This window comes from Carcharodon carcharias, chromosome 10 (assembly GCF_017639515.1).
Source record: "Carcharodon carcharias isolate sCarCar2 chromosome 10, sCarCar2.pri, whole genome shotgun sequence".
In the NCBI taxonomy this organism is placed as follows: Eukaryota; Metazoa; Chordata; class Chondrichthyes; order Lamniformes; family Lamnidae; genus Carcharodon; species Carcharodon carcharias.
The window spans coordinates 19157058-19184808 of NC_054476.1; the positions used below are offsets into that span (position 1 = coordinate 19157058).

Sequence of the window (27751 nt, forward strand, 5' to 3'; positions counted from 1 at the left end):
AGAAAGAAGTAATTTGAATAATTACAGGCCAGTTACTGTAACATCTGCGACAGGGAAGATTTTGAAATCTTTAATCCAAGAAGAAACTAAATATCTAAAAGAACAAGAAAATAATTGGCTGTAGCCATTTGGGGAATTTTAACTGTGGCATGCCATTCCCAATGGCGGAACAGGAAGTGGGCACAAATTCCGCACTTTTGCTTTTTGCTCGTTCCAACACGATTCCCATTAAAATTGAAAGTGCCAGCATAGTGCATGGGAGACAATCATACGGCTGGGAATGCATTTCAGTGGTGAAACCCACCATCAGCTGATAATAAAGGAGATACAGGTGGCTCTAAAAGAGCCTCCTTCTGCATCAGAGCCACAACATCCAACTGCATTGCCTCTAACATAAGACTTGAGAGCACAAAGGAGTTTTTCAAATTTAAATTTCACTTGTAAATATTTCACATATTATGACACAGCCGATGGTAAAGGCTGAGTTGTTCAAATCCCAGAGGGAAACTTGAAACAACTGCCATAACCCATTTTTTCAATTTATAATTTCGAGATGCAGACTTTGAATTCAGTAGGAATAAGACCACCGAGTCTCATGGTTTTTATATAAAACTAAATTAAACATTTATTAATTTAACAACAAATTAAACACTACTATAATAACTTTTAACAAATCCCCAAATTAATCACCTCCAGGTAAATCTCCACTAAGGCAACAGTAACCCATAGACTTTAAATGGAGACCAGGCAAAGCACATTTGACCTTATGAATTCCAAATGAGGTTCCTTTGCAAGTTGGTTGGAGGCATACAGATTGGTTAGGTCTTAAATGTCTCTAGCTTACACACACAAGCTCCTTTCTTTATATACCTAGCTTTCCCTTTGAATGTAAATTTTCCATTGTATCACTAGGTCTTTTGAACTTCAGCTCTTCTAACAATAAAATGCCTTTCATAGCACCAATTTTTTAGTAAGCTGAAAAAAATAAACACATTGTTTGGCTTCTTCTAGCTGGGTGCACGATTTTACCCCCAGTCTTGAATGGTTTATTCAACAAACGTAAATGAACACTTTACCTTCCTGTTCTCCTTACTGTTCACGCAATTAACATATCAAAACTACTATACGTCAAAGCTCCCAGACTCGCTGGCTTTAATCCAGTTAAGACACACACCTAGACACTGGCCCCCACTAGAATTCTATTTTAAAAAATAATTTCCAGTAACATTATACACATTAATATCTCTTCATGATACACATTACATTGGTTTCATTTTATTCAAGTGTGCATCATCTAGCTTTGTCAGAGAGCTAAATGTACGAGCACGCCTCATGGTTGGCAGAGGAGTTAGGGATATTTATTGTGAAAGAAACAATGTTGTGTTTTTTTGTCCACTCTTTATTGAATGTTCATGTTAGTGTCCAGTGCTGTACTCACCACTCTGTGGGACAAGGCTGAACTCGCAGTCTCAGCTGGCCCTCCCTTCTATGTATTGTAAAGGAGATTGTGCAAGAGCTCCCTCAAGCTGGGTTATTTGAAATATTGTAGGTGAACTCAAAACCCTGTAAGGACTCTACCAGTCAACACCCTGAGAAGGACCCACACGTGGACAGTACTGACACTGCCCTTCAAGCCACTCATTCTCTTACCTTGGCCAATTGTGCCCCCCCACTGGGCGCCAGGCCCTTCCCACCTCACACCTCCATGTCCCCGACTCCACCCTATGTTGTCCTTTGGATCACTCTTCCACTCCTCCATGCCCCTTACCCCACTCCACACCCTCACCACTGACTCACTCTTGCTGGTCCTGAGCCTCAGTGCAAGCTGCCATTATCCTACGCCCTTCCCTTGTGCCACAGAGTTTAGTCGGGAAAACTGCTGACCTCGGACACAACTGCACAAAACCGACTGGTGCACACCACCTTTAAACAAACTCGAACTTGGTGTCACTAGATTCTCCTGCGCGTTGACTTTATCTTGAAGGTAGGACATAATTACAAAAAGCTCAATATGATGATATTCATGGCATGCAAATGTATTACTGGTAGGAACCTGCTACAGGAAGGCGTGAGGCCCCAAACTGCCGTAAATGGGGAGACGGTGGCTTGTGGTAATGTCATTGGGCTAGTAATCCAGAGGCCGAGGCTAATGGTCTGAGGACAAAGTTTCAAATCCCACTAGGGCAGCTGCTGAAATTTTAATTCAATTAATAAATCTGGAATTGAAAGCTAGTCTTAGTTATGGTGCCATGAATTGTTGTAAAAACTCATCCGGTTCACTATTATATCCTTTAGGGAAGGAAGTATAGCACCTGGGCCCGGTCTGGCCTACATGTGACTCCTGACCCACGGCAATGTGGTTGACTCTTAACTGCCCCCTGCAATGGCCTAGCAAGCTATTCTGTTCAAGGGCAATTAAGGATGGGCATCAAATGCTGGCCTTGCCAACGATGCCCACATCCCACGAAAGATTAAGAAAAAAAACACACATCACTGAACTAATCTCTAAATTTGAACCCGCCATCGGGAAAGTGAAATTTCGTATCCCATCACGTCTGCCATGTTTCCCACTCTTGCAGGCCCCATAAAATCCCACCCGTAGTTTGGAAAGAAAAATGCTGTCTGACCTGCTGAGTGTTTGCGGCTTTTACTGTTTCTGCTGCATTAGATTGTTTTGTGGGAGAAAAACTGACATTTGGGAAACAATAAATAGATAAGTGAAAAGTAGCATTGGACACATTGTAGCTCAACTGTTCCACATCACAAAGATGGGGGAGGTGGTGGTGGCATAGTGGTGCTGTCGCTGGACTAGTGTTCCTGAGGCCCAGGGTAATGCTCTGGGAACCCAGGTTTGAATCCCACCATGGCAGATGGTGAAATCTGAATTCAATAAAAATCTGGAATTAAAAGTCTGATAATAACCACAAATTGCCAATTGTTGTAAAAACCCATCTGGTTCACTAATGTCCTGTTGGGAAGGAAATCTGCTGTCCTTACCTAGTCTGGCCTACATGTGACTCCAGACCCACAGCAATGTGGTTGACTCTTAACTGTCCTCTGAACAAGGGCAATTAAGGATGGGCAATAAATGCTGGCCTAGCCCACGTCCCACGACTGAATAAAAGGAATAGCTAGAGCAAACCACAATGTACACGATTGGTGGTGTTTTCCCAAATTCTGCCATCAGAAAATTGTTTTTTATTCTGGTTTCCTAGGGGTTCTGCTAGTCTTTTACCAAAGTTGTTGTGAGAAATTCGGACAACCCTGTTGAACTGCACGGCCAAGGTCCTTAAACTTTAATCTACATGTAGGAGATGTGTTTTGACCCATATCAACAGCCTTTCTCGGCCAAATCTCTCTCTCTCTCTTCAGGTGGACTAATCAATTTTACAAAATAAGCTGAAAAGCAGCAACATAATCACTTTATAGGCAGGAGAAGATCAAAGTCTGTATGATTTACCCTTCCTATCCACCCATTAATCTCTTTCCCATGACTCTAGACCTAAGAGTCCTTTATATTCTACCCTAGTCGACATTCATCCTGTCCTTTTGAAAGAAACTCCAATGCTCGTAATCTATCTCACAATGCCAACCTCTTTCACTGAAAAAATTCTGTAAACTTCCTTTACTAGTAACTGCAGCACTTAAGTTGATTGTTATAGAGAAGATGTGTTAAATGTGGAATTCTCTGCCACTGACTTCTGTTAAAGTAGAATATATAAATTCTTCTAAAAGGGGTTGTATAGAACCTTGGTGAGGCCACAGCTGGAGTACTGTGTGCAGTTCTGGTTGCCATTTTATAGGAAGGATGTGATTGCAGAGGAGATTCACCAGGATGTTGCCTGGGATGAAACATTTAAGTTATGAAGTGAGGTTGGATGGACTTGGGTTGTTTTCGTTGGAGCAGAGAAGGCTGAGAGGTGACCTGATTAAGGTGTACAAGATTATGAGTGGCAGGGACAGGGTGGATAGGGAGCAGCTATTCCCTTTAGTTGAAGGGTCAGTCACATGGGGACATAAATTCAAGGTGAGGGGCAGGAGGTTTAGGGGGGATGTGAGGAAAAACATTTTTACCCAGAGGGTGGTGACGGTCTGGAATGCACTGCCTGGGAGGGTGGTGGACGTGGGTTGCCTCACATCCTTTAAAAAGTACCTGGATGAGCACTTGGCACATCATAACATTCAAGGCTATGGGCCAAGTGCTGGTAAATGGGATTAGGTAGGTAGGTCAAGTGTTTCTCACGTGTCGGTGCAGACTCGATGGGCCGAAGGGCCTCTTCTGCACTGTGTGATTCTGTGATTCTGTAATTAGATAGTTGCTTGGGAAAATAAGAACAATAAGAACGCAAAAGTATAACAGGGTGTTCATCAGGAGGAAATCATACAGTGACTTGATATACTGAATAAAGAAGTAACTAGATAAAGATAGAGCAACTTTCACAAGCAAAGGGTGCCCCAAAGCACTTTACAGCCAATTAATTCTGAAGTGTAGTTACTGCTGTAATGTAGGAAAAGTGGCAGCCAAGTTGTACATGGCAAGATCCCAAACAACAAAGCAATGACAGCCAGATAATCTGCTTTAGGTGTTGATTGAGCGAAAAATATTGGTCAAAATACCAGGAAGAACTCTCCTGCTCTTCTTAGAATAATGGCCCAGGATCTCTTACAATCAATTCAGAGGGCAGTTGGGGCCATGGTTTGATGCCCATCTGAAAGATGGCGCATTTCACAGGGCAGCATTCCCTCAGTACTGCACTTAAGTGTCACCCTAGATTATGTGCCCATATTTGAACTCGCCTGGCTCTGAGACAAGAGTGCTACCACAGAGTCAAGCATATATGTGCATACACTGGAACACTGTATGATTCCATTCCGTTAAAATAATACTGTGAAAATAAGCTCCACTGAATAACACCTGAACAGAGACTTGCATTTTTATAGCAACTTTAATGGCCACCAGATGTCTCCAAGGGCTTTACAGCCAATTAATTTGGTTTGAAGTGAAGTCACTGTTAAAATGTAAGAAGCATGGCCATCAACTTGCACACAGCAAGCTCCCACAAACAGCAATGTGATAATGACCAGATAATCTGATTTTGTAACGATGATTGAGGATTAAATATTGGCCAGGGCACTGGGGACAATTCCCTTGCTTTTCGAAATCTGTGCCATGGGAATGTATACGTCTACCTGAGATGGCCTTGGTTTAACGGCTCATCTGAAAAACAGCACCTCTGATAGTGCAGCACTCCCCCAGTACAACACTAGAGTGCCAGCTTAGATTTTTGAGTTCAGTCTTGGAGTGGAACTTGAACACAGCCTTTTGACTAAGATGTGAGAGTGATACCACAGCTTCAGGAATTCTCTGTAGCATAGTTTCTGTATTTATTGGCTTCTGAGCATTTTGCTTTTATTGCTTTTGTAAATAAATGAAAAGCAAACTTTCCTGCTAAATATAGTACTTTGGGCAACTGTCGTTGTCTATTGGAAATTAGGTGATGAGGGGCCCCTGGAACTGTGTCAATACTTGCAGCACCCTCCACTGCTACTTTACAGAAATGTATGAACATCACTAAAGCACGATGAATTGAAAGCTGTGAATTCACAAAAGCTGCCGTATGAACTTCTCTAAGTTGAATTCATTATTGGTTCTGCAGTTTAGTTCAAAAGATTGAAACTGTCAGCGCACCACCTTTATTCTAACTAAATGAGGTGTTTAGTAACACATTCCCAAATTTGTTTGGACTCATTTCATTTTTGAAACAGATCAACTAATAGGGTCAATGCTAACTGACCAGATGTTTATTTTGGCCAGCATCATCATACCCTGAGGTGGCATTTTGACGTATTTAAGTTTCCAGCCTTCAAACAAGGGCCTAGTGCCAACTAAACAAGGTAGACAACAGGTTATTTTGCTACATTAGGCATAATCATTAACGTTAATCTGTTTGGATTCAATTCTACTTAAATATAATTTCATACAGAAAAAAATTAGGCTGATCCATTTGATAAGTTTATAAGCAAAAGGCAGCCACTGTAAAGTCACCTGCCTACCCAGGGTAAGAAATTAAAAAGCTAAATATTTACAGTGATTACTTCGCATTTGATAACCTGAACTTTATGAGGACCCATGGAAGTTTCAATCTGAGGGATAAATAGCCACATTTATTATTTATCATTCAAACTAGTTTTTCAATAAAACCAAAGGTTGTAATGACTCAATTATCTGACCTATTTTTACAACAAACATGACTACTGTGGAGCATGTTACTCTCTTTAAGCTATTTAATACTTTTGCCTGTTAGATCAAGGGAAAATACACACCTCAGAGATTGGTTTCTTTTTGCACTACAGCACCGTGACAGCTCCCTTATTCCAGGGTATCAGGGCTAGGGGCATAAGGGTTGGGATTTACCATCAATGACAGTGAAACTTCCAATGCCTACCTCCTACGGTATAGATGGCCTTAGTGATCTGGCTTGCAAGCCTTTGGTATAGTACAGATGATGTGCATCATTAAGCTTCATATGCATTGCTTCAGCAATGCTCTTTGAACAACAACTTCAGATGACTTCCTATTGAACTAATCTGAATTTTCAATTTATTGCTCCTGGAATCTTTGTATGATCTCTGAAAAATCTACCAATCAAGTGCTGGATTTGAGCAGTTCTGGGCTATGGATTTGTAGCCGGGGGAAGTGAAGTGAAAGTCATTGTGGTCCCAGAGGAGCATAGGCTGCTCTCTCATTAGAGAGAGGTGACTTTAACCTGAGGGTCACCACACGTCAGGCAAGGGGCAAGGTTGAGAAGGCTAGGCCTTCATGGGTGACCTCAGCTGGTATCGGAATTGAACCCGTGCTGCTGGCGTCACTCTGCATCATAAACCAGCTGTCCGGTCAACTGAGTTAACTGATCCCAGGAGGAACTTAGTTGAAACTAACTTAAAACAACATACTTTCATGATATCAGACAAAGTTGGATTTGAACCCAAGTCCCAGTAGTGATAGAACAGTATCCTAACACAATAAATCACAACTCCCACTTAAAGAAAAAGCATTACACTTGGTTTTGGCTGGAACAAGTCTGTCCAGATTGCTTTTTTTAATGCTTGCTCTCGATATGCTTGCTCCCGATACTGCACCAATGTAGACTAAAGCAGGATGTCTCACTTTCAACCTAGTAAGGAACAATTACTTTACAACATAAAAATATGAGCATCTTTAATATTTTCTATTAATTTTCACAGAAAGCAACCATTTTAAACAAACTTAATATCTAAATGCACCAAACCAATATACCCCAAACATTGGAACTGCCTTGTCCCAATCCCAACGCAAAGGAAGGACAAATGCCAAGACTTGGGTGGCAAAATGCCACCTTGATGCTCCAAGAGTGGGAGCTACAGTACAGCCAGGCCAAATATCCTACAGATATTCTTTTCACAATCTTCTCTACCTCAATGTAAAGTCCCAGACTGGAATTATTAGCGATCCTGTTACGATCCCCATGGAGATCAATAACTTTTAAAGATAAATTCAAACTTCCAGTTAATAGCTGAAGGGATGACACGACAAAATTTCCTGTTTTAAGACATTTACTGTAACAAACAGACCACAAACTCTACATGACTAAACACTATTTCTGTAGACAACTTATACTTTAAACTACAGAACAGAGCTTTTAGCACAACTGAAAAAGCTTACTAACAGGCATACATTATTCCGTCCTTGAAGACGACATTCAGTTCTCCCAAAATCAGTCCAAAATGATTCTTAGCTTCTAAGGGTTTGCTTCCAATCTTTTCCTTTCCCAGCCTGGAAACTTTTAATTCCAGAGCTGTCCTTCATGGTGCAAGTTTTTCTGGAGACTTCTCCCTCTATCTAAAGTTATGTAAATCTTCCAGCCTTATTTTAACTCCCAATGTATTTGGTCTTTGCAATCCGGGTATGAGCTCCCACCCTGCATTCCTGCATGGTGAATTACAACACCTTGCTGTCTATAGCTGCTCCCTCTCCTGAATCCTGGCAGACTAACTGTGTCTGCGAGTTCTCAAAGTTACCTTAGAAACCCTTCTTCTCTCAAACCCCATTTCCATGGCAATATGAATACATGGACCTTATATCTAAATAGAACTGTTGATTAGCCATCCTTGAGAGCCCAATACTCTTTAACCTTGGCACTAAATGGACAGTTTAAAGCACAACTGCTTACAACCTGACATTCTCAACACTTTTCTGGGACTTTGGAGGCTCACAGTCCATCCACTGATGGCACGTAGACTGCTTCTATTGTCTCCAAGTACCTTGCACCTTCTTCCCAGTAAAACAATCTAGAACAATCAAGCTACCCAGGCTTGCTGACAGGCAGACTTCAGAGCAGGTCACATGACCCCTTCATTTTACATAAATTAAAGGCAGTCCCAAAACACTATAATTTAATAAACCTCATAATTGCAACAGTTCTTCTTGAATTGGTTACCATTTGGTTCATACTGGGTGGGGCTCAGAACTGCTTGCTTTCTGCAAACTTAAGACACTAGTGATCCTCCTGTTGGCATATCTGATGGACTTCCTGGGGTTGCTGGTGAACGACCCCACACATGCCTAGTAATGGTGACTGTGATGCAGAAGGCAGTTCGAAGAAGACCCTGCCACCCACCTTCCCTGGAATTTGCTGGCAAAATCTCTGAAAGTGTAGAAACTGGACAGGGTTGGTTTGGCCCCAACAACAACAACAACAACTTGCATTTATATAGTGTCTTTAACATAGTAAAGTGTTCCAAGGCACTTTGCAGAAACGTTATTAAATAACATTTGGCACCAAGTTATTAGACAGGTGAGTTGGTTGCAGCTTTACAGAGAGATAGAGAGGTTTAGGGAGAGAATTCCAGGGCTTAAGCACTTGAAAGCAAAACTGCCAATGATGGATGATTAAAATCAGGGATGTGCAAGAGGCCAAAATTGGAGGAATGCAGAGATCTTGAAGCATTGTAGAAGGTTGCAAAGATAGGCAGAAGCAAGGCCGTGGCAAGATTTGAAAACAAGGATGAAATTTTTAAACTCAAGATGTTGCTGATTCCTGGATTTTGCTGTGCTCGAAATGGTTGCCATGGTTATCTGAGGAAGTACTGTAACTACACTCAAGAGCAATATAGTGGTTGTGAATCAATGTGGAAATTTCTTTCTTTTGACATGCAGTCATAAATCTGGTTTTGGGTTGGCTTAGATGTTGCCAAGTGTTCACTTGAATATAAGATGTGTTTTTTTTATATAATTCTTCCATGGGTGGTTGCCGTTGCTGGCTAGGCAAGCATTCTCAATTGCCCTGGAGAAGGTGGTCGTGAGCTTCTTGAACAACTGCAGTCCATGTGGCGTAGATACACCCACAGTGCTGTTAGGGAGGGGCTTCCAAGATTTTGATCCAATGACTGTGAAGGAACGGTGATATATTTCCAAGCCAGGGTGGTGTGTTGCATGGTTTATCAACAATTTTTAAGGAAGGGCATTGTGGAACACCACTGTCATGCATCATAGTGTCTAGACACAACTGTATGTCCATTACCTAGATAAGAGCATCTGATTTCATTTTGTTACCACCATTATCAGCATTGGCCTAGCAACTCAATATAGGCAAAAGAAACTGAGAGGCAGGATCTGCTGGTTGCTAACCACTGATTACTGCATTCTCAGTAATTCTCAAAACACCTCAAACATGCAAATAAAGAAGTTTACAATGCATTGCATGAACCTTTGAAAACAGGTTACATGCATCAAAAGTACAATGTGGAAGACACAACTTGCACAGGTGACATCAGACATAGGTTCATGGCACTACTTCCACTTTCAAATGGCCACATTCAATGCCATAACATGGTGCCATGTGTCAGTAATTCCACACCTTCCAGGCCAACCATCCTCACCAATAGACCACAAAGTTAAGTGGGGGGATATTATTTGATTCGTGGGAGGTCAAGCCAAGAGAAAGCAATGTCAGTAGAGCTATTGCAATAATGGCTCTTGCCTTTATGAGGGCCATTATACGCTCGCACATACGATGAGGAAGAGGAGCATGCAGCATACAAATTGAAGAACTACGCAATATATTTTTTCAAAGATTGGAGGGCTGAAGAGCAGGCGTAACTGTGTATACTTGTGCACTTTTCAGCATTGATTTGTGGGAAGAGCTAAAAGCACGAAGCAATCATTTTCAAAGAAAAAAAAACACACAAACCAGTGACAACACAAAAAGAAATGTTTCTCTCTCCAGAAATTAAGGACTAACAGTTGGAGACGTGTAGGCCGACCAAGACCACATTGCTCCCCCACTGGAAACCAACAGATTTAAGGACGTGTTGGCACTAAAGAGTTAACAAGAATGTTGCCAAGAATGGAGAATTTTAGTTATGAGGAAAGATTGGACCAGCTGGGGCTCTTTGGTAAAGAGGATGCTGAGGGAGGTTTAGTTAATGTGTATAAAATTGTGAGGGACCTAGTAAGAGTGGATGGGAAGGACCTATTTCCCTTAGCAGATAGGTCAACAACCCAAAGGAGCATAGATTTAAAGTAAAGAAGGATTAGAGGGGAGCTGAGGAGTCATTTCTTTCACTCTGAGGGTGGTGGGGGTCTGGAGCTCACTACCTGAAAGGGTGTTGGAGACAGAAATGCTCATTGCATTTAAAAAACCCTTGGGCATGCACTTGATGTGCCATAACTAACAGGGCTACAGACCAAGAAATGGAAGGTGGGATTAAGCTGGACAACTCCTTTTTGATTGGCATGGATGCGTTGGGTGGAAAGACCTTCTTCTGTGTCTTTAAAAAAATAGTTCTATGCTTCTTGAAAAGGGGGAGGGATGTTTGCTCTTAAGGTTTCTCAGAATTATGGGTACAAAATATGGGAATGAGCTCTAATGTTAAGTCAAAAAAAAATTAACAGGGCTGGAAGACCTAGTCTTCAATCATTAAGCAGTTGTGGATGAATCCATAGAGCTGTCAATCCATGGGGGTCTGGACAGAGTAGATAGAGAGAAAGTGTGCCCATCAGTGGAAGGATCGAGAACCAAAGGGCACAGATTTAAGGTAATTGGCAAAAGAAGCAATGGCAACATGAGGAAAAATGTTTTTATGCAGTGGCTGGTTAGGATCTGGAATGCGCTGCCTAAGAGTGTGGTGGAGACAGATTCAATTGTGGCTTTCAAAAGAGAATTGGATAATCATTTGAAGAGAAAATATTTGAATGGATTATGGGGAAAGGCGGGGGGTGGGGTGCTGGTTGTGGTGTCAGTAGGATTAAGTGAGTTTGTCAAGTCCGAGCGCAAACTGACATTTTGGCATTTAATGATCCCACTTTAAAGGTACAAAAATTGTGGGTAGCTTAAGTTCATCTCCAGCTTCGCTTTGTATAGGTAAGTGAGTCAGATCAATGTCTATTATTTACAGCTATGCTACAGTGGAACCATACTCTTGTGATGAATTGTGCCACGTGTGCACAACCATTCAACTGAATAGTTTAACACACCCCAGTAAACCTCCATTTGACTCCAGAAACAGGTACAGATTCAAGAAATGTTATCATGAGCTTTGAAGTGCATGAAATGGTCAGCAGACCTGAAAGAAATGACCACAAAAATAACCAGTAATCCCAGTTGCTGCAGCCTTGTTCTCGGAATAATCCTGACCTGAGAAGATTCGCAACTTCAATTTTACTGCAGTAAAAAGCTGAAGGATACGCCTCTCAATGACGCACAAGAATCACCGCATTCATGTAGAATTGATACAGATCATCAAAGTTACTGACCAACTGCGAGTCAGCATTCATCAAAAGCTTTACAAACACATCGAACCTCAAGTGACTAGTCCATCAAGCCAAAAAAAAAGTGTGTCAAACATTTGTCAATGATTCCTGCAATGACATGTGAAGGACAATGTGAAATTACAAATAATGTATAGGCTTTGCAGGGGGGAGGCGGGGGGGGGGGGGGGGGGGTGGTGGGGGAAGGGGGTTGATGGGGGAAATCATAACTTGTGTCAAAGTTGAAACTCAGGTGAAGCATTGAAGTACGATAAATGCATGCAATTAAAATAAAAAATTCCCACTTGCAGAACGCGACAGTGTGACTGTAGGATCACCGGGGCTGGAAAAGGAAGCACATTTATCTTCCGTAAAACTCCATCATTCAACCTGAATTAATGGAAAAATACTGGGGGAGAAAAAAAAACAAATCACGTGCTACTGCGCCAGCTACAAAGCAGCATCATCTGCTCCCTGGATCTGGCTGCCTGGTACATTTCCAGAAGGTATGCTCCTAGCTGGATTTAACAGGACCTGCATAATATCAGGGCTGAGTAGTGCAATTTGTCAATGTCATCTTGATCTAACATGAGTGATGTTTTTTTGCAGCTCTGCTGCTCCCGTTTGCAGGAGTGCAGAGTCTTGCTGGGGCTTAGTTGCGTCACCCCACTCTTATCTTACACCTTCGGCTGTACATACACGGTACTGTATGTATTGCTGCATGCAGATTAATTGAAATTCATGAAAAAATCAGCAGCGGTTAGTTAAATTTATGCAGTAGGGCAGCAAGGACTGTCTCTCATTCTCCCAGAGCAAAGCAGGCTGTTAGAGACCTTCACGCAAAATACTCTGCAGAAACATCAATGGATGAAAAATAGTATTACAGAAAACACTATATATGCATCACTAAACAAGGGCTATTGGGATCCTGCTGCAAGCAGGGATTTAACCAAGGCACTGAGCAGGCAGAAAGCCAGTGAAGGATGTAAAATCTCAATTAAATGCTTAATGCCACAAGAGAAAATTTCAGATCAAAGCTGAGCTTTAGACTGGAAAAGGATACTTGCAACACACGAGTACAATTTTAAAGCCAGTTCTGTAATTATATCGTGGAAAACGCACTTTGAAATTAGAAGACTGAATATTGCAAATAATGTGTTAACAAAACGTTTAATGTACAATGAAAAAATACCAGAACAAGAATGAATAAAAAAGGACCATGCTATCTGTTTCTTTGAACTAATCCTGACTGAATATTCATGTATCAATAGTATGTACATCAGATATCCGGAATTAGAATTTTTGCCATTTCACAGGTTAAAAATTGGCTCCTGGAAACAACAGAATATCCAGTGTTACAAAACTGAGCTAATTCCACATTTGTTTTACTGCTTTTAGCATAACAGTTTTTCAAATGATACTGTACCATATTTCAGAACCAAACAAATATTGCATTATTTATTGGACATGGAATATGCAAACAAATAATTCTGCTCACAGAAAAGAAAATTATTGATAATAACGTGATTACCACAGTGTTGCAAGTATTTGAATTTTGAATGTCAGAAAGAAATTATTTTTAATTTCTCGTATTTGTTCATAGGATGTGAGCATTGTTGATAAGGCCAGCATTTGTTGCCCATCCCTAATTGCCCTTGAAAAGGTGGTAATGAGCCGCCTGCTTGAGTCGTTGCAGTCCATGTGGGTGCAGGAACACCCTCAGTGCTGTTAGGGAGGGAGTTCCAAGTTTTTGACCCAGAGACAGTGAAGTTCCAAGTCAGGATGGTTATGTGGATGCCTAACTAATTCAGTTTCCAGCATCACTTTCAATTGCAAAACCTGCTCCAATTTGTTAAATCCAAAACTGTCAGTGCTTCTGTTAATTCACATTTCTGGCTTGTAACAATGTGTTTCAATTAAAGTGCAGCATTCAGCATGTAACTTTAAACCCACGTCACCAAAAAGCCTCAACTCCACTAAAGTGAAGAACGATCATCTGTACATCACAAGACATTTTGCTGTCATTAAAAGGTTTGTTTCCCAGGTCCAAATAATTAAGCAAAATTTGCAGCTTTTTTTTTTAAAACATAATGCTGAAGACTACAGTAAACTGTGTTATTCAGCACTCAACCAACCAGAATTCCCTACATACCAGAGTTTCTGATGTTCCCCAAATACAAATTGCCACTTTACCAACGAGAAAAATTATCTGTATACTGTATTATTTTATACTTTAATTATGTTTTAACATACTGTCGAAGATTAGAAGGAGAAAGAATACTGTTCTTTACTTCCTGACTATTTGCATATTAGTTAGTGCTACAAATATTGCACTGTATTCTACTGGTAAGTGGAACTCTCTGTTAACTGGCACCACCCACTCCCGTGCATGCTGAATAATAAAGATTTCACTGTATTAAATATTTTCCCGCCTTCATCGACCAAAAAACACGAAGAGCCGAATTTCATGCTTGGCATGTGTGCCAAATCAGCAGGCCCGGAAGCAGATGTATAATCCATTCCTGGGCAAGATCGCGTTTCCAGCGTGATTTCACGCTGGGTGGCCACCAGGTCCAATGGCGACCTGGTGGGGGAACTTAAAAGCAGCAGAGGCAGCTCCCTTAAAGGCTGGCAGGAACACTTTGTAGCTTTGGAGTTGTTTGACGAAACATTTTCTTTCAGCCACAATGGCATCTGCACCTGGTGGGCACGCCAGGCGGAAAGGCAAGTCCTGTGGGCACTCGCTGCCATCCCTGCCAGTTCATGACAGACTGCATGTCCTTGTGGAGGAGGTCAGTGCCAGGTTGGACATCCTCATCCTCAGGAATGGCAAGAGGAGGCCACTGAACCTGAGCAAGAAAGCATGGGCAGAGGTGGCAGCCCAGGTTAGCGGTCATAATGTTGTGCGGCGCACATGGGTGCAGTGCTGTAAAAGGTTCAATGATGTGTTGTGCTCGGCAAGGCTGAATACTGAGTTGGCATGCATCTGTGTGGAGGAGTGTTAATGGCTGGTCACCCCCCTGTGGTGCTCAGGAGTGTAAGTGTCTGAGTGACAACTGCCACTGACATCGGCGCCGGCCAAGGTGGTGAGCTTGGCTGCTTGGCCTGATTGCTTTGCGGGTTGAGGGCCACGACTCGGATGTGCCCTGCAAGGTGCCCCTCAGGTGGGGTTGTCCAGGCTGCAATGGCGCTGCAGGTAGACAGTGGGTTAACCAATGCTCCTCTGTCCTTTCAGAAGAGAAGCCATAACAACATCGAGAAGTCAAGGACAGGCGGAGGCCCCCCAAACCTGCTCATATTAACGAGGAATGAGATGGATGCCTTAGAGATGGCAGGCCCGTGCCCAGCTTGTTCCAGCGGTCATGGAGAAGCAGGGGTCTGTAATGAAGGTAAGAACGCAGTGCCCAGGTGTGAGAGTGTCGGACTGCATACAAGTTGTGTTGTCCCACCTGTAAAGGAAACCTCAACCCTGGAGTCCCCATTGTTCGCTGTAAGATGATGGCACCATGATGCAGATCTCCATTGTCTCACCAGCCCGCCTAGCATGCACAGTGACAGCGTAACGACTAATACCAATGGCATGTTATTTTTCTCCCCTAGAATTGCCATCCAGCCAATGATTGCAGGATCCCGATGAGCCGCCCTTGGCGTTGGAGGACCAGTGGCTGTCAGATGCACCTGCATCACACCACCTTTCTGCATCAGGCACCAGTACAGATACCAGCACCTTGGTGGGCATTAGATCATTGGCTACAATGTTCGTGCACAGCGGTGAGGGCACGGCACACTCGCATGACAAGCAAGCGGAGGCAGGGAGTGTCCAGGGTACTGGCAGTCAGAGGACCGCTGGACACCAGGACGATGCTGAGGCTGAGGCAGATGACGAGCCTCTGGTGTCGTCCATTAGGCAGCAGACGCTCGATGTCCAGCAGGATGCGCGGGAGGATCTGGCAGAGATTCCTGAGGGTTTGTGTGCCATGGTCTCTGTCATGGAGGAGTCCATGGAGAACATGAGTACTCCGTTGACCCTGAGCACTGTCACCTACATTGGGAGGGTGGCGACTCTCATGGAGGGGGCTTCCTGGGGCTGCGCTCGGAAATGCAAGCCCTTGCACAAACAATGATCTCAGGAGGTCACAGGCAGTGTGAGAGATGGATGAGGCACCTCGTATCTCTGCTAGGTGCCCATCCATCAATGGCGAGCAAGGAGGTCTAGACTGACCTCATGTTGGCGCATGAGCTTCCTCTCATCTCTGCGGCCTCCTTTCAGGGTGCTCTGGATGACGGCAGCAGCTCTTCCACCCTCTGTCGGTGCCTGTGGCATCTGATGAGGCTGCGATGACTGGGGAAATGCCAGCTGTGGCACTGGCCGCTCTCTCCCAGGCGGGGCCTGCACAGGTTCCAAGGGCCAGAGGACGACCGCCAAGGTCATTGAGGCCAATAGGACAGCAGAGTCAGCAGGCTGTCTCCAATGGTGCTGCCAGCAAAGGGGAGGTAGGGGTCACCAAGACGCAGCACTTGCAAACGTAAGTTTAAGCACAAGAGCGACTGTTCACGGGTGATCTTCTGTCCTGCCATGATTTGTTAATTTATTTACTGCTGTGACCATTAATACCTTATATTATGTTCATTTTCTGTGAGTGCCAACATTGTATAAATTTTGCTTTTGTGTTAATGGCTTGAGTATGTTTCATTTGTTTTGTATGTGCAGGGCAAGCCAGTATCCCATGCTGGACATGAGTGGCTCTAAATTTTATTGCATAGGCATTGAGTGGACTTTGGAATGAGTCATTTCAAACATCCGGGATGGAGGCGGCAGCCCTGGCATGAGGTAGAAGCAGTGCCTTGGCAGCCTAGCTGAAGGAGCATTGGATCAAGGCCTCCCAGGTGTCCCTGCCTCCCTGAAGGTTCCGGAGGTTTGCCTCCACGTCCTCATCATGTTCTTCCTTCTTCTTTGGATTCATTTGACAAAACATTTTCTCTCAGTCGCAATGGCATCTCCTCTTCTGATCCACCACTGGAGTTATCATTTGTGGCCCGTGAAGTTACCTCAAGATCCTCTTCTTCCAGTGGGTCCCCACTTCCCAGAGCCGGGTTGCTGAGAGTGCAGCATGCAATGACTATCAGAGGCACCTGCTCTGGAGGATATTGAAGTGCTCTCCTGAACGGTCCAGGCATCTGAATCCTAACTTCAGCAGGCCAATGGTCCCCTTTATTATCGCCCTTGTGGAGGCATGACTCCTATGATACCTCTGCTCTGCTTCTGTTCTTGGGTGCTGGAGAGGAGTCATAAGCCACCTTTTCAATGGATAGCTCGTCACCCAGCAACCATGCACCTAGTTGGGATGGAGCCATGAACAGCCTTGGCATCTGTGAGTGTTGGAGAATGTAGGCATCATGGGGTCTGCCAGGGTACCTTGCATAGACTTGCAGAATCTGCGTCTTGTGGTCACAAACTATCTGGACGTTCATGGAGTGGAATCCCTTTCTGTTGATGAAGGCACCCAGCTCACCCGCTGGTGCCTTGGTTGCCACGTGTGCAGTCGATAGCACCCTGGATGCGGGAGAACCCAGCAGTCGCAGCAAAGCCTCTGACTTGCTCAGCCTGGCTGGCCTCGTCCATCCGGAAATGAATAATTGTCATGACCCACCTGAACAGTCAGTCACCAGCTTCATGCAACTGTGGACAGCTGATTGGACAGATCCCCCACTGAGCCCTGGAAAGAGCCAAAGGCATAGAAGTTGAGGAGCACTGAGACCTTCAGAGCTACTGGCATGGGGCGTCCACCCACACAGTTGGAGGTGATCTCAGGCCCAATCATCTGACATATGGAAGTCACGGCCTCCCTGGAGAGGTAGAGCCTCCTTCGGCACTGCACCTTGGGACAGCTTGAGGTAGCTGCATCGTTGCCTGCACACTCTGGCAGCAGGATAGTGGCATCTTCTGTGGCTCCTTCCGCCTTGGATTCCCTGATAGCCCTGCACCTCCTGTGCCTGCGCCTTTCCTCCCACAGGTCGCTCCCTTGGACGGTGCCTTTGGACACCTGGCCTCCTCTCCGTTCTGCCCCTCTCTTCCTCCTCAGAGGAGGTGCCACCAGTGGGGTACACAATCCCCAAAACCAGAGAAGCAGAAGGCTTTCTGGTTACTGGAAGGGTCCACACAGTATAAATCCTTTAGGGGGCCTTGGAGATACCAATGAGCCCTGAAATGAAGGCTAGCAATGCAAAGGCTGAAACCCCAAAACAGAGATAAAGCTGTCAAGTTTCACTAAGCAACTAGCAGCAAGCTATCTCCTAAACTGCTCACTGATCACAATGGCAATGCTCCAGTCCCTTTTCATCCCGCCCTTGGATGAGGTTTTGTTAAAAACGGGCCTCCCACCTGCCCATTTTGCCTATGCAATGAGCGTGAAATCACACGGGCAACGTAAAATGGTGGACAATAGGGTTTTTAATGGCCTTAATTGGCCCTTTAATTGTCGGCGTGCGTGGCTCCTACTCCCACGCACGCCCTTCAACCTCAATATTGCTTGCGTGCGTGATGTCCGACATCATTCTGCACAATTTCATGTGTGTTTGGGCTGGATGTGCACCCGCCCAATCAAAATAAAATTTTGGCTGAAAGTATAACTTGTTCTAACATATTAATTCTAATGCATGAATTATTAGAGATAAGATTTCTGGCACGAATGCTGCCATTAACCTAGTCTCAGTAAGCTTGCTGACCCATTTGGCACTCTTCATCTTCAACCATGAACTGTTGATTGCCACCAGTTACAAAACATTACAGGTCTCTGCCAGAAAAAGAACCTTCTCGTACCTACCCCGCATCGAAGACTGGCTTGGCACAAATCAAATTTTCCCTCAACATAAATGGTCGAGTTTGGCAAATGCCTCAACTTCAAAGGATTTCCAAGCCTGAATGGCAAAAATGGATGAAACTTTGCCTGAGAAAATGGTCACTTGCTAACTGCACAAATGAGATGATGATGGAAGGAAATGAATGGGAGGTTGACACAGACAAATAATTTATAAAAATGGCATGAAAAGGGGGAGTGGGGAAGACATTGTTGTAACCAGAAGGGGCAGGTCCCCATTGATAAGCTTAATGTCATCTTATTGAATAAAGCCATGAAATAGGGAGAACTTAATGGGTGTCTTGGTGCAATTTTACCCCATAGATACCTGTAACAATGTGAGATAACAGATTTGTATATCTTTTACACCTAAGAGCAAATACAATTTGACTTGCAAAGATTACACACTACAACATTTAATATATAAGGTATATCTATAGGCAGAAACAACAATGATGGCGCTAAAAATATAAGGAGCTGAGTATTGTTAATTATACTTCGAGCAATATTAGGATTTACTCATTTCCAATAACTAGTTTTTAGTCCGATTTTAACCTTGATTTAAACAGATGGAACTTGCCTAACTTCAGTTGTTTTTAGAAGCTAGTACATGATGAGGTTGAGAAAGACAGTGCCACTTTCTCTTCAGCTTGGAGTATTAAACAGAGGGAACGTGGTCTGTTTAATTCATCTGATGCAGTACAAAAGCTTTCCAAGGTAAAATCCAAATTGGAAGGCAGCTGGTTAAATCATTCCTCTGGCAGGGACCCAGGTTAGTCTCTGAATACACATTGGATGGTCATGGCTCATAATTCTGTTTGCACTTCTGCCATTATTTTTGTTGCTGCCATTCATGAAAAGTATAAACTGTGTGCGGAATCCTGCCCTTCAAATTCACATAAAGCTGACGCTTAAAAGGAATCCACAACAATAAATAGAATGAAAAGATAATGAAAGACAGCATCAAGTTGGGTTCTGAGGCTATCTAACATTGCACTAGAGGGAATCAGCTATCCCTAAAGCCGTGTGCTTTATGAATGCCTCATCTCTGTATACGGGTACATGTTGGACCAATCAATTACCTTTTCTCACTGAGACCGGCTGCTCTAGGAGAAACACAGTTTGTTTCCAGTGTGTTTGGGTGCTCCCTGGATCAGTGGAGAACATGACCTAAAACGGAGAGTTCAAATGTACCTGATGAAAAACAATATTTCCAATATACCGGCACCACACCATTTCACATGAAATGCCGCCTCAGGGAAAGTCACATGGCTGCTTGCAAGATCAAGGTAACCAGTTCATTTAGAAGGGTCTTTGCATAAATGCAAGCAGAGCTGCAGTGTACTTCAAGTATTGTCTGTTTGCTTTGCTGCTGTTTGACGTTCAGCAAAGATTTAACCTCAACAACTAACGCCTCTGCATCATACGACACAGGAAGAAGTGGGGAGAAAAGAAGAGAACCTGTGTTTGAATTTCCGGTTTTACATTCTAGAAATCGGCAAAGGAAGGGTATCAGTTGGAGAGCATTTTTGTGGTAGTGATCATAATTCAGTTAGATTTAACGTAGTTATGGAAAAGGATAAAGATTGATCAGATGTCAAAGTTTTAAATTGGGGAAAGGCCTTTCTACTAAGTTGAGTTGTAATTTAGCTAAAGTGGACTGTGAACAGCTATTTGAAGGTTAAGTCAGTGACAGAGCGGTGGGAGGCGTTCAAGGAGGAGATAGAGAGGGTTCAGAACAAATATGTTCCAAAAAGTAAAAGGGGTGGGACTCCCAAATCTAGACCCTCCTCCCATCCCTCTCAGTTGTCAAAGTAGGATAAGGCAAAAAAGGGAACCGCATGTCAGATACTAAGTAATCAATACTGCAGGAAGCCTAGAGGATTGAAAATGCAGGAGCAAAAAAAGGAAAGTAAAGAGAGGGCATCAAAAATAGTCAAAGTACAATAAAAGAAAACCAAAGATGTTTTATAAATACATGAAGGGCAAAGAGTAACTTAGGAAAGAGCAGGGCTTATTAGAGACCACAAAGCAACTTGGTGAGCTGCCTTCTAGAACTGCTGCAGTGATGCGCATGGTTCTCAAAGAATACTTTGTGAATCTTCACAAAGAGGTGAATGATGAAGACATTGCAATTAAGGAGAAGGGGAAATATTGAATGGGACAAATATAGTGAGAAAGGAAATATTCGTGGATTTAGCACCTTTAAAAGTAGATAATTCACCAGGCCCAGATGAAATGTATCCCAGGCAATTAAGGGAAGCATGTGAGGAAAACGCAAAACCTCTAACCATTACATAATAATCTTTTCTCATTACAGGAATGGTACCAGAAGACTCTGAATATTATAGTGATGTTTAAAAAGGGAGAAAGTAATAATCTAAGTAAATGCAGGCCAATCTGCCTAACCTCAGTGGTGGGCAAATTGTTGGAAAAAATTCTGAGGGATAGAATAAATCATTATTTCAAAGGCCATGGGTTAATCAGGGACAGTTACCATGGGTTTGTTCATCAATGGTCCGGTCTGGCTAACACAATGTAACAAGGAGTTTTGACGAGAGAAGCGTGTTTGAAGTAGTTTACATGGATTTTAGCAAAGCTTTTGACAAGGCAGGCTGGTTGGAAAAGTAAAAGCTTATAGACCCCAATGGAAAGTTGCAGGTTGCTCAGAGCAGGAAGACAATGATAATGGCCAATGGATGTTTTTTGTGACTGAAAGCCTGTTTCCAGTGGAGCTGTTCAGGGTTTTGTGCTAGACCTCCAGTTTTTTTTTTGGTATAGGTTAATGATTTAGACATAAATGTAGGGGGCATGATTAAAAAGTTTTCAGATGATAAAAAAAACGGCCCTGTAGTTGAATAGTGAGTAAGAAAGCTGTAGACTGCAGGAAGATATCAATGGATTGGTCAGGTGGGCAGAAAAATGGAAAGTGGAATTCACTCCTGGAAACTGAGATGTCGTGCATTTGAGGTAGGCAAACAAGGCAAGGGAATACACAAAATATGATTCCTAGATGTGTAGAAGAATTGATGGAGCTTGTACTGCATGTCTACAGAGCTCTGAAGGTAGCAGGACAGATAGATAAAGTGGTTAAGAAGGGATATCAAATAATTTTCTTTACTAGCTGAGGTAGTTCTTGCCTTAGTTCTGGTATTAGAAGAAGGATATGACTGCACTAGAGAAAGTTCAGAGCAGATTTATAAGGTCGTTGCCAAGAATGGAGAACTTTGGCTATGAGGACAGATTGGGTAGGGTGGAGTTGTTTTCTTTGAAACAGAGGCAGCTAAGGAGAGATTTAACCAAGGTGTATAAAATTATGAGGGACCTAGATGGGGTGGATAGGAGCAACCTAGTTGCCTCAGCAAAATTAAAGTAATTGGTAGAGGGAGAAATATTTTCACCCAGAGAAGGGTGAGGGTCTGGAACTCACTGTCTGAATGGGTGGTAGAAGTAGAAATCCTCATTGCATTTAAAAAAGCACCCGGATATGCACTTTAATTGCCATAACCTTCAGGGCTACGGACTGAGGGCTTGAAAGTGGGATTAGGCTGGATAGTGCCTTTTTGGCTAACACAGACAGAATGAGTGAAGTAGCCTCCTTCAATGCCATAAACGTTCTATGTCTCTTTGTTTCTGTGATACAGAGGGTTGATGAGATTTTATTTCTTCATGCGGTGAGTTGTTATTATCTGTGTTGCACCACCTGATAGGGTGGTCGAAGCAAATTCACTGGTAACTTTCAAAAGGGAATTGTATACCGCAAAAGCAAACACCTGCAGGGCTGTGGAGAAAGAGTAGGGGAGTAGAAATAATTGGATATCTTTCAAAGAAACAGTATAGTAACAGTGGGCTGAATGGCCTCATTATACACAGGAAGATTCCCTTAAAGATTTACTTTCTAGCACATCAGTTCTTGGCAATTAATTTGACAAAAATGAGATTATTGTAAATGCACTTTGCAGAGCAGGGTTCTTACCTTATTACTGCAATTCTTCTCGAATGAAATATCAAAGTGGCCAGAAATTGCCTTTAAATAAAAAAGAATCACAACACTAAATCAAAAAAACATAAATGTGTTTCTCTCTCTGAATAATGTGGCAGCAGATGCAATACACTGGTGGTTAGTCAAAGCTGGCATTCACTTTGAGACTTGGCCTTTGTTACATTTTAAAAATTATTATTTTAACATAGCTGCAATAAATACTTGTCACAAATATAGCACTGCATCATCTTAAACTATTTGTATGACACTTTTCTCAATGGGCCACTAAAATTGGTAACTGCACACCCAGCTGCAGAATTGCATCTTCATAGAGAAGGCTTCAGCTGCTACAGTAACAACCTGCATTTATATAGCACCTTTAACAGTGAAAAACATCCCAAGGCCTTTTAAATGTTGTTATCAGACATACTTGACATCAAGCCATCTGAGGGGGTATTAAGTTAGGTTACCAAAAGCTTGACAGAGAGCTAAGTTTAAAGAAGCACTATAAAGAAAGAGAGAGGAGTGGAGAGGTGGAGAGATTTAGGGATTTGAGGCCGGAATTGGAGGAATAGTGTTCCTGGAAGTTTGCAGCCCTATCTTTGACCAACATGCTATAAACCAGTGAACCGAGATTTAATTTAAGCAATATCACAGGCCCAAGGATAGGTGTTTTGTTGTCAAGAAATTAGTGATAGTTTTATGTCTGAATGATAGTTTAACCATATTTTCATTTTGAAAGAAAAAAGCTGCATTTATATAGCACCTTTAAAAACCTTGGGATGTTCCAAACTGCTTCAGAGCCAATGAAGTATTTCTGAAGTGTGGATACTTTTGAGACGTTTGGAACTAAGCAGCCAAATTATACACAGCAAGATCCCACAAACAGCAATGAGATAATGATCAGAACATATATTTTAGGAATAGATTAAGGGATAAAGTTGGCCAGGGCACCAGGGGAAATCTCCTGTTCTTCTTTGAATAGTACTACGGAATCTCTTACATTCACCTGGGAATGCCCTGGTCCAACATCCCATCCAAAAGATGGCACCTCTGACAGTGCCCTTAGCGCTGAACTTGGTGTGTTAGCCTAGATTATGGGCTGAAGTCTCTGGAGTGGAACTCGAACCTACCACCTATTTTGGAATGCAACAAAGGTCAGTTAAGAGCCTGGCCCCCAAGACAGTAGGCTGCCTGTAGCAGGAAAGGCAGCCTGCCTTCTTGCAGGCATCCATTGTTTTCATTGAGCCAATCATTTTGAAGGTATAAACAGAGTGTTGATGCTTTCCACTCTGTCCAGCGAATATTAAAATGGTTACAAAGCCTGAAGTGAGATCAGTGTGACTGCGAGGGAACCCCACAAAACTGGCTGAAAACATCTTGGTCATAGAACTCCAAAACATGATTCTTCACAATTATTCTACTGCTTCAGATAAGCAAATAAAAGAACAAAGAACGAACACACACACACACACCTCCCTAATTTTTACTCTGGCTGAAAATTGGGCAGAATATGGTCGAGAAGGGCAGTAAACCTTCCCGAACTCAGCAGCGCAAGGCTTGGGAGGTTTAACTAGGGGCCTCATATGCATGCCCCATTCGTTCTCCACCCAAAGGGGGCAGGAATTGATAGTGGGCCAGTAGAAATGAATACAACAGTTCCTGGCACTTAGATGGGGGCATGGAGGGGTGGTGGGGGGTGGTGTTAAGAGGGTGGGAGGAGAGGTTTGGAGCCTGGTTAGGGAGGACAACACATTTCCTGTGGGGCCCAAGAGCTCTCACACTTTCTCTGGCCTCCTTAGGATTCTTATAAAAAAGGATCACTATCTGGGGTCTCCTCCGGCCCTGACTCTGAAGAAGCCTCAGGCCTATCCACATTCAGGCCCACATTTAATAGCAGTTGGGCTCCAATGCCACTAATTGAAGGTAATCTGCACATTTAAAGAAGGCACCAGCCAGTTTCTGGGATCAGTGCAGTCCCATGTGCAATTTTAACTGCCGGGTCACCCGGTTTCCACTGTGCGGCCCGGTTTCTACTGTGCAGACAGTGCTAAAGTCACCTCTTATGTGCCTTCAGGTCATTCACTTGGTAGTCGAACCGAACTGTGTCCATACATTATTACACATATATCATTCATAATGAGGAGACCTGGCTGCTGTTCTTCCTCCCCCTAGCATGGGAAAACTAAAGCTAATTGTTGTGCCCCTCCCACCCCCAGCTAAGGTCAACTTACAGTTCTTATACATTATCTGGGAAGGACAGGGAAGCCTGAATCCGTGCAATCTGCAAGTGATTTTAATACCATTGTAGATTTATAAAAATCCCGGTCTATGAATTTAACATTAAGATAAGGAAGAGTAATATAAACGACAGAGTTGGCCTGAGTGTTTGTGGTCTATGGGGATCTGTAGAAGAATCTGCAATGGAGCGTGTTTACGAGATCAGCCGCTTTATGTGAATTGCCCTCCTGCACTCTAGGCTACAGAGACACTAAATATAAAAATGCTGGAACTCATTGGAGACCAGGGATCAAACTTGGAAACTCTGAGGTCTGTGTCGCTCAGTGATATGTTCAGCAACGCAGTTTACTCATTGAACCATTAAAGGAGCCTGAAGGGAAATTTAAAATTAGTCTGTGTCCCAAGGTAGCCTTCCCACATGGGAATGCAGCAATGTCCAATTTATAAGTGCAAGTTAATGAATGAGGAAACATCTGCATGTGTATATAATGTCTGTATAAATACTGCCTATTTAGTAACTGATGTAATCACCCCTATTTAAGGTCAAAGGCTGGTAGGCAGAGAGGGCTTGGGACTTTTCCCTTCCACTACAAGTCCTGCTTTTTCACCTATTCATACTTAATGGTATAAAAATGTGCCTTGGGTACATGCTAAATTGCAACTTAGAACTTGGGACAGGCTCCATCAGGAGAAAAGTTAATGTTCCCATCAAGATCACTTCTAGCACGTACGCCCATTTTGGTACGATTTACCCTGTCCTAGACTTAAGCCCCAGTGCGGTTATCTGCTCCTTGAGCATTCTGCATAAATAATGGAGTCTGGCCTTTTGTCTTCCACAATCATTCTGGTAATGTCAGCACCGAAACACACTGTTGTAGCGCTTTTTTTTGAAGCTTTTACACTGTGGTCCGGTTGCTGACACTCATCTATCTGTTCTATCGCCACTAAGATAAGTTTATCCGTCCTTCTGAGGTCTGTTGCAGCTTTTGCTTGGGTCATCTGATTGGCTACGTGTAGGTAAGACCTCCTTGGATCTTGTAACTAACATGCTGAGTCAGCGTTATCCCACTACATACGAGTGCCATGATGCCAGCCACTAAAGGCCTTGTTACCATGTGCATATGCAATTGCTGAAATGGCAAGGCCTAAGGACCTGTGCAGAGTCAGCATCACAGAATCACAGAACTTTAATGATATAGATTGAGGCCATTTGGCCCATCGTATCCAACTCTCCAGATGAGCATTATGACCTAGTGCCTTTGCCCTGCCTTTTCCCAGTACCCCTGCACATTGTTTCTATCCAAACAGTCATCTAATGCCTTCTCGAATGCCTCAATTGAACCTGCCTCCACCACATATCCTGGCAGTCCATTCCAGACCCGAACCACTCGTTGTGTGAAAAATGTTTATGATGAGGGAGGCAGTCGAGACAAGAGGCAATCTTCAATGTAGCACATAAATGTGAGACTGTGACATGTGGAAGCTCCTCTCCCCAGACCAATCCCAAAGTTCAATGTAGTACCACTACTTCAGTTGTTAAGATATTTACTTTTCCTCTTTTTATTTTATTGTTCTCCTTTGTTTCTGACTCTATTAAAATATTTGTTCCATCTCTTCAGTTCTGAAGATGCAATACTGTCTGAAACATTAACCTGTCCTTTTTTTCCCTCTACCAGTACTAACAGGTTGTGTGTTTTCACTTTTGGTTTTGTTTGCTTCCAATCTACTTTGATCGATTAAGGTTCAGTTTTCAAACTATTAATACCTAATCACCACATTATTGGGAGAGGTTGTGCACTGAATGCCAGTCAATAAGCCACGTGCTTCCTTCAACCTTCCGGACCATTCTGTTGAGTTCTCTTTCTAAACCGTTTGGTGAGCTTGGATTTGCTTCACCTGTCTCTGTTTTGCACAGGATTGAGGCATGTTTTTCCTTTTGCCATTTAATTCCAGCTGGAGGCCAAAATACCCAATTTTCAAAGAGAGGTTAGTGAGTTTTTTGACCCTATAGGTTTGAATGTCAGCAGAGCATAGGCCAATGCTACCAAGGTTTGGGCGCAAATGTGGGCACATTTTTCTGTTTTTAGTCAAAGCCTAATTATAACCAAACGGATCAGTAAAACTTTGAAGATATTCAGGATGCACTTTAAATCCAGCAAGAATCAATTAATGCGTATGCTGGCAGTAAAAAAAAAATAGCCAAATAAAAAACTGCATCAATTAATTATCGATTAATGTGTGTTGATGGGCTGCCAGCAGGTACAGATACCATAGAATTATAGATGATACAGCAGAGAGGGAGGCCATTCAGCCTATCATTATCTGTGCTGGTTCTTTGGTATAGCTTCCAAATGGATTGGAGTACAAGAATTTAGAAGCCTTACTACAACAGTACAGGGTTTTGATGAGACCATGTCTGCAGTAGTGTGTGCAGTTTTGGTCTCCACATTTAAGAAAGGATATATTTGCTTTGGAGGCAGTACAACAATGGCTCACTAACCCCCCTGGGATAAGGGGGTTGTCCTATGAGGAGAGGCTGAGTAAATTGGGTTTATATTCTCACGCGTTTAGAAGAATTAGAAGCGATCTCATTTCAATGATAGGTTTGATGCTGAGAGATTTTTTCCACTGGTCAGGGACCTAAAACACAGAGGCATAGAATCAGGATAAGGGGCAATCATTTAGGACTGAGATAAGGGGAATTTACTTCATTCAAAGGGTTGTGAATCTTTGGAATTCTCCACCCAAGAGGGTTGTGGATGCTCCATTGTTGAACATATTTAAGGCTGGGATAGACAGATCTTTGGTCTCTCAGGGAATTAAGGGGTATGGGGTCCAGGTGGGAAAATGGAGTTGAAGCCCAAGATCAGCCATGATCATATT

At 43.0% G+C, this 27751-nt stretch overlaps 1 protein-coding gene across 2 annotated transcripts in view; it reads right to left on the bottom strand.

Annotated features, from left to right (window-relative positions):
- The window catches only part of prmt3 (protein arginine methyltransferase 3), a 218450-nt gene that overhangs the window by 21791 nt on the left and 168908 nt on the right, over positions 1-27751 (bottom strand). For both annotated transcript variants that reach the window (XM_041198076.1, XM_041198077.1), the window contains 2 exons: positions 22622-22672; positions 19728-19815 (listed from right to left, as the gene is read on the bottom strand). In XM_041198076.1, coding sequence (XP_041054010.1) covers positions 19728-19815; positions 22622-22672 — 139 coding nt within the window. The remainder of the gene's footprint in view (positions 1-19727; positions 19816-22621; positions 22673-27751) is intronic.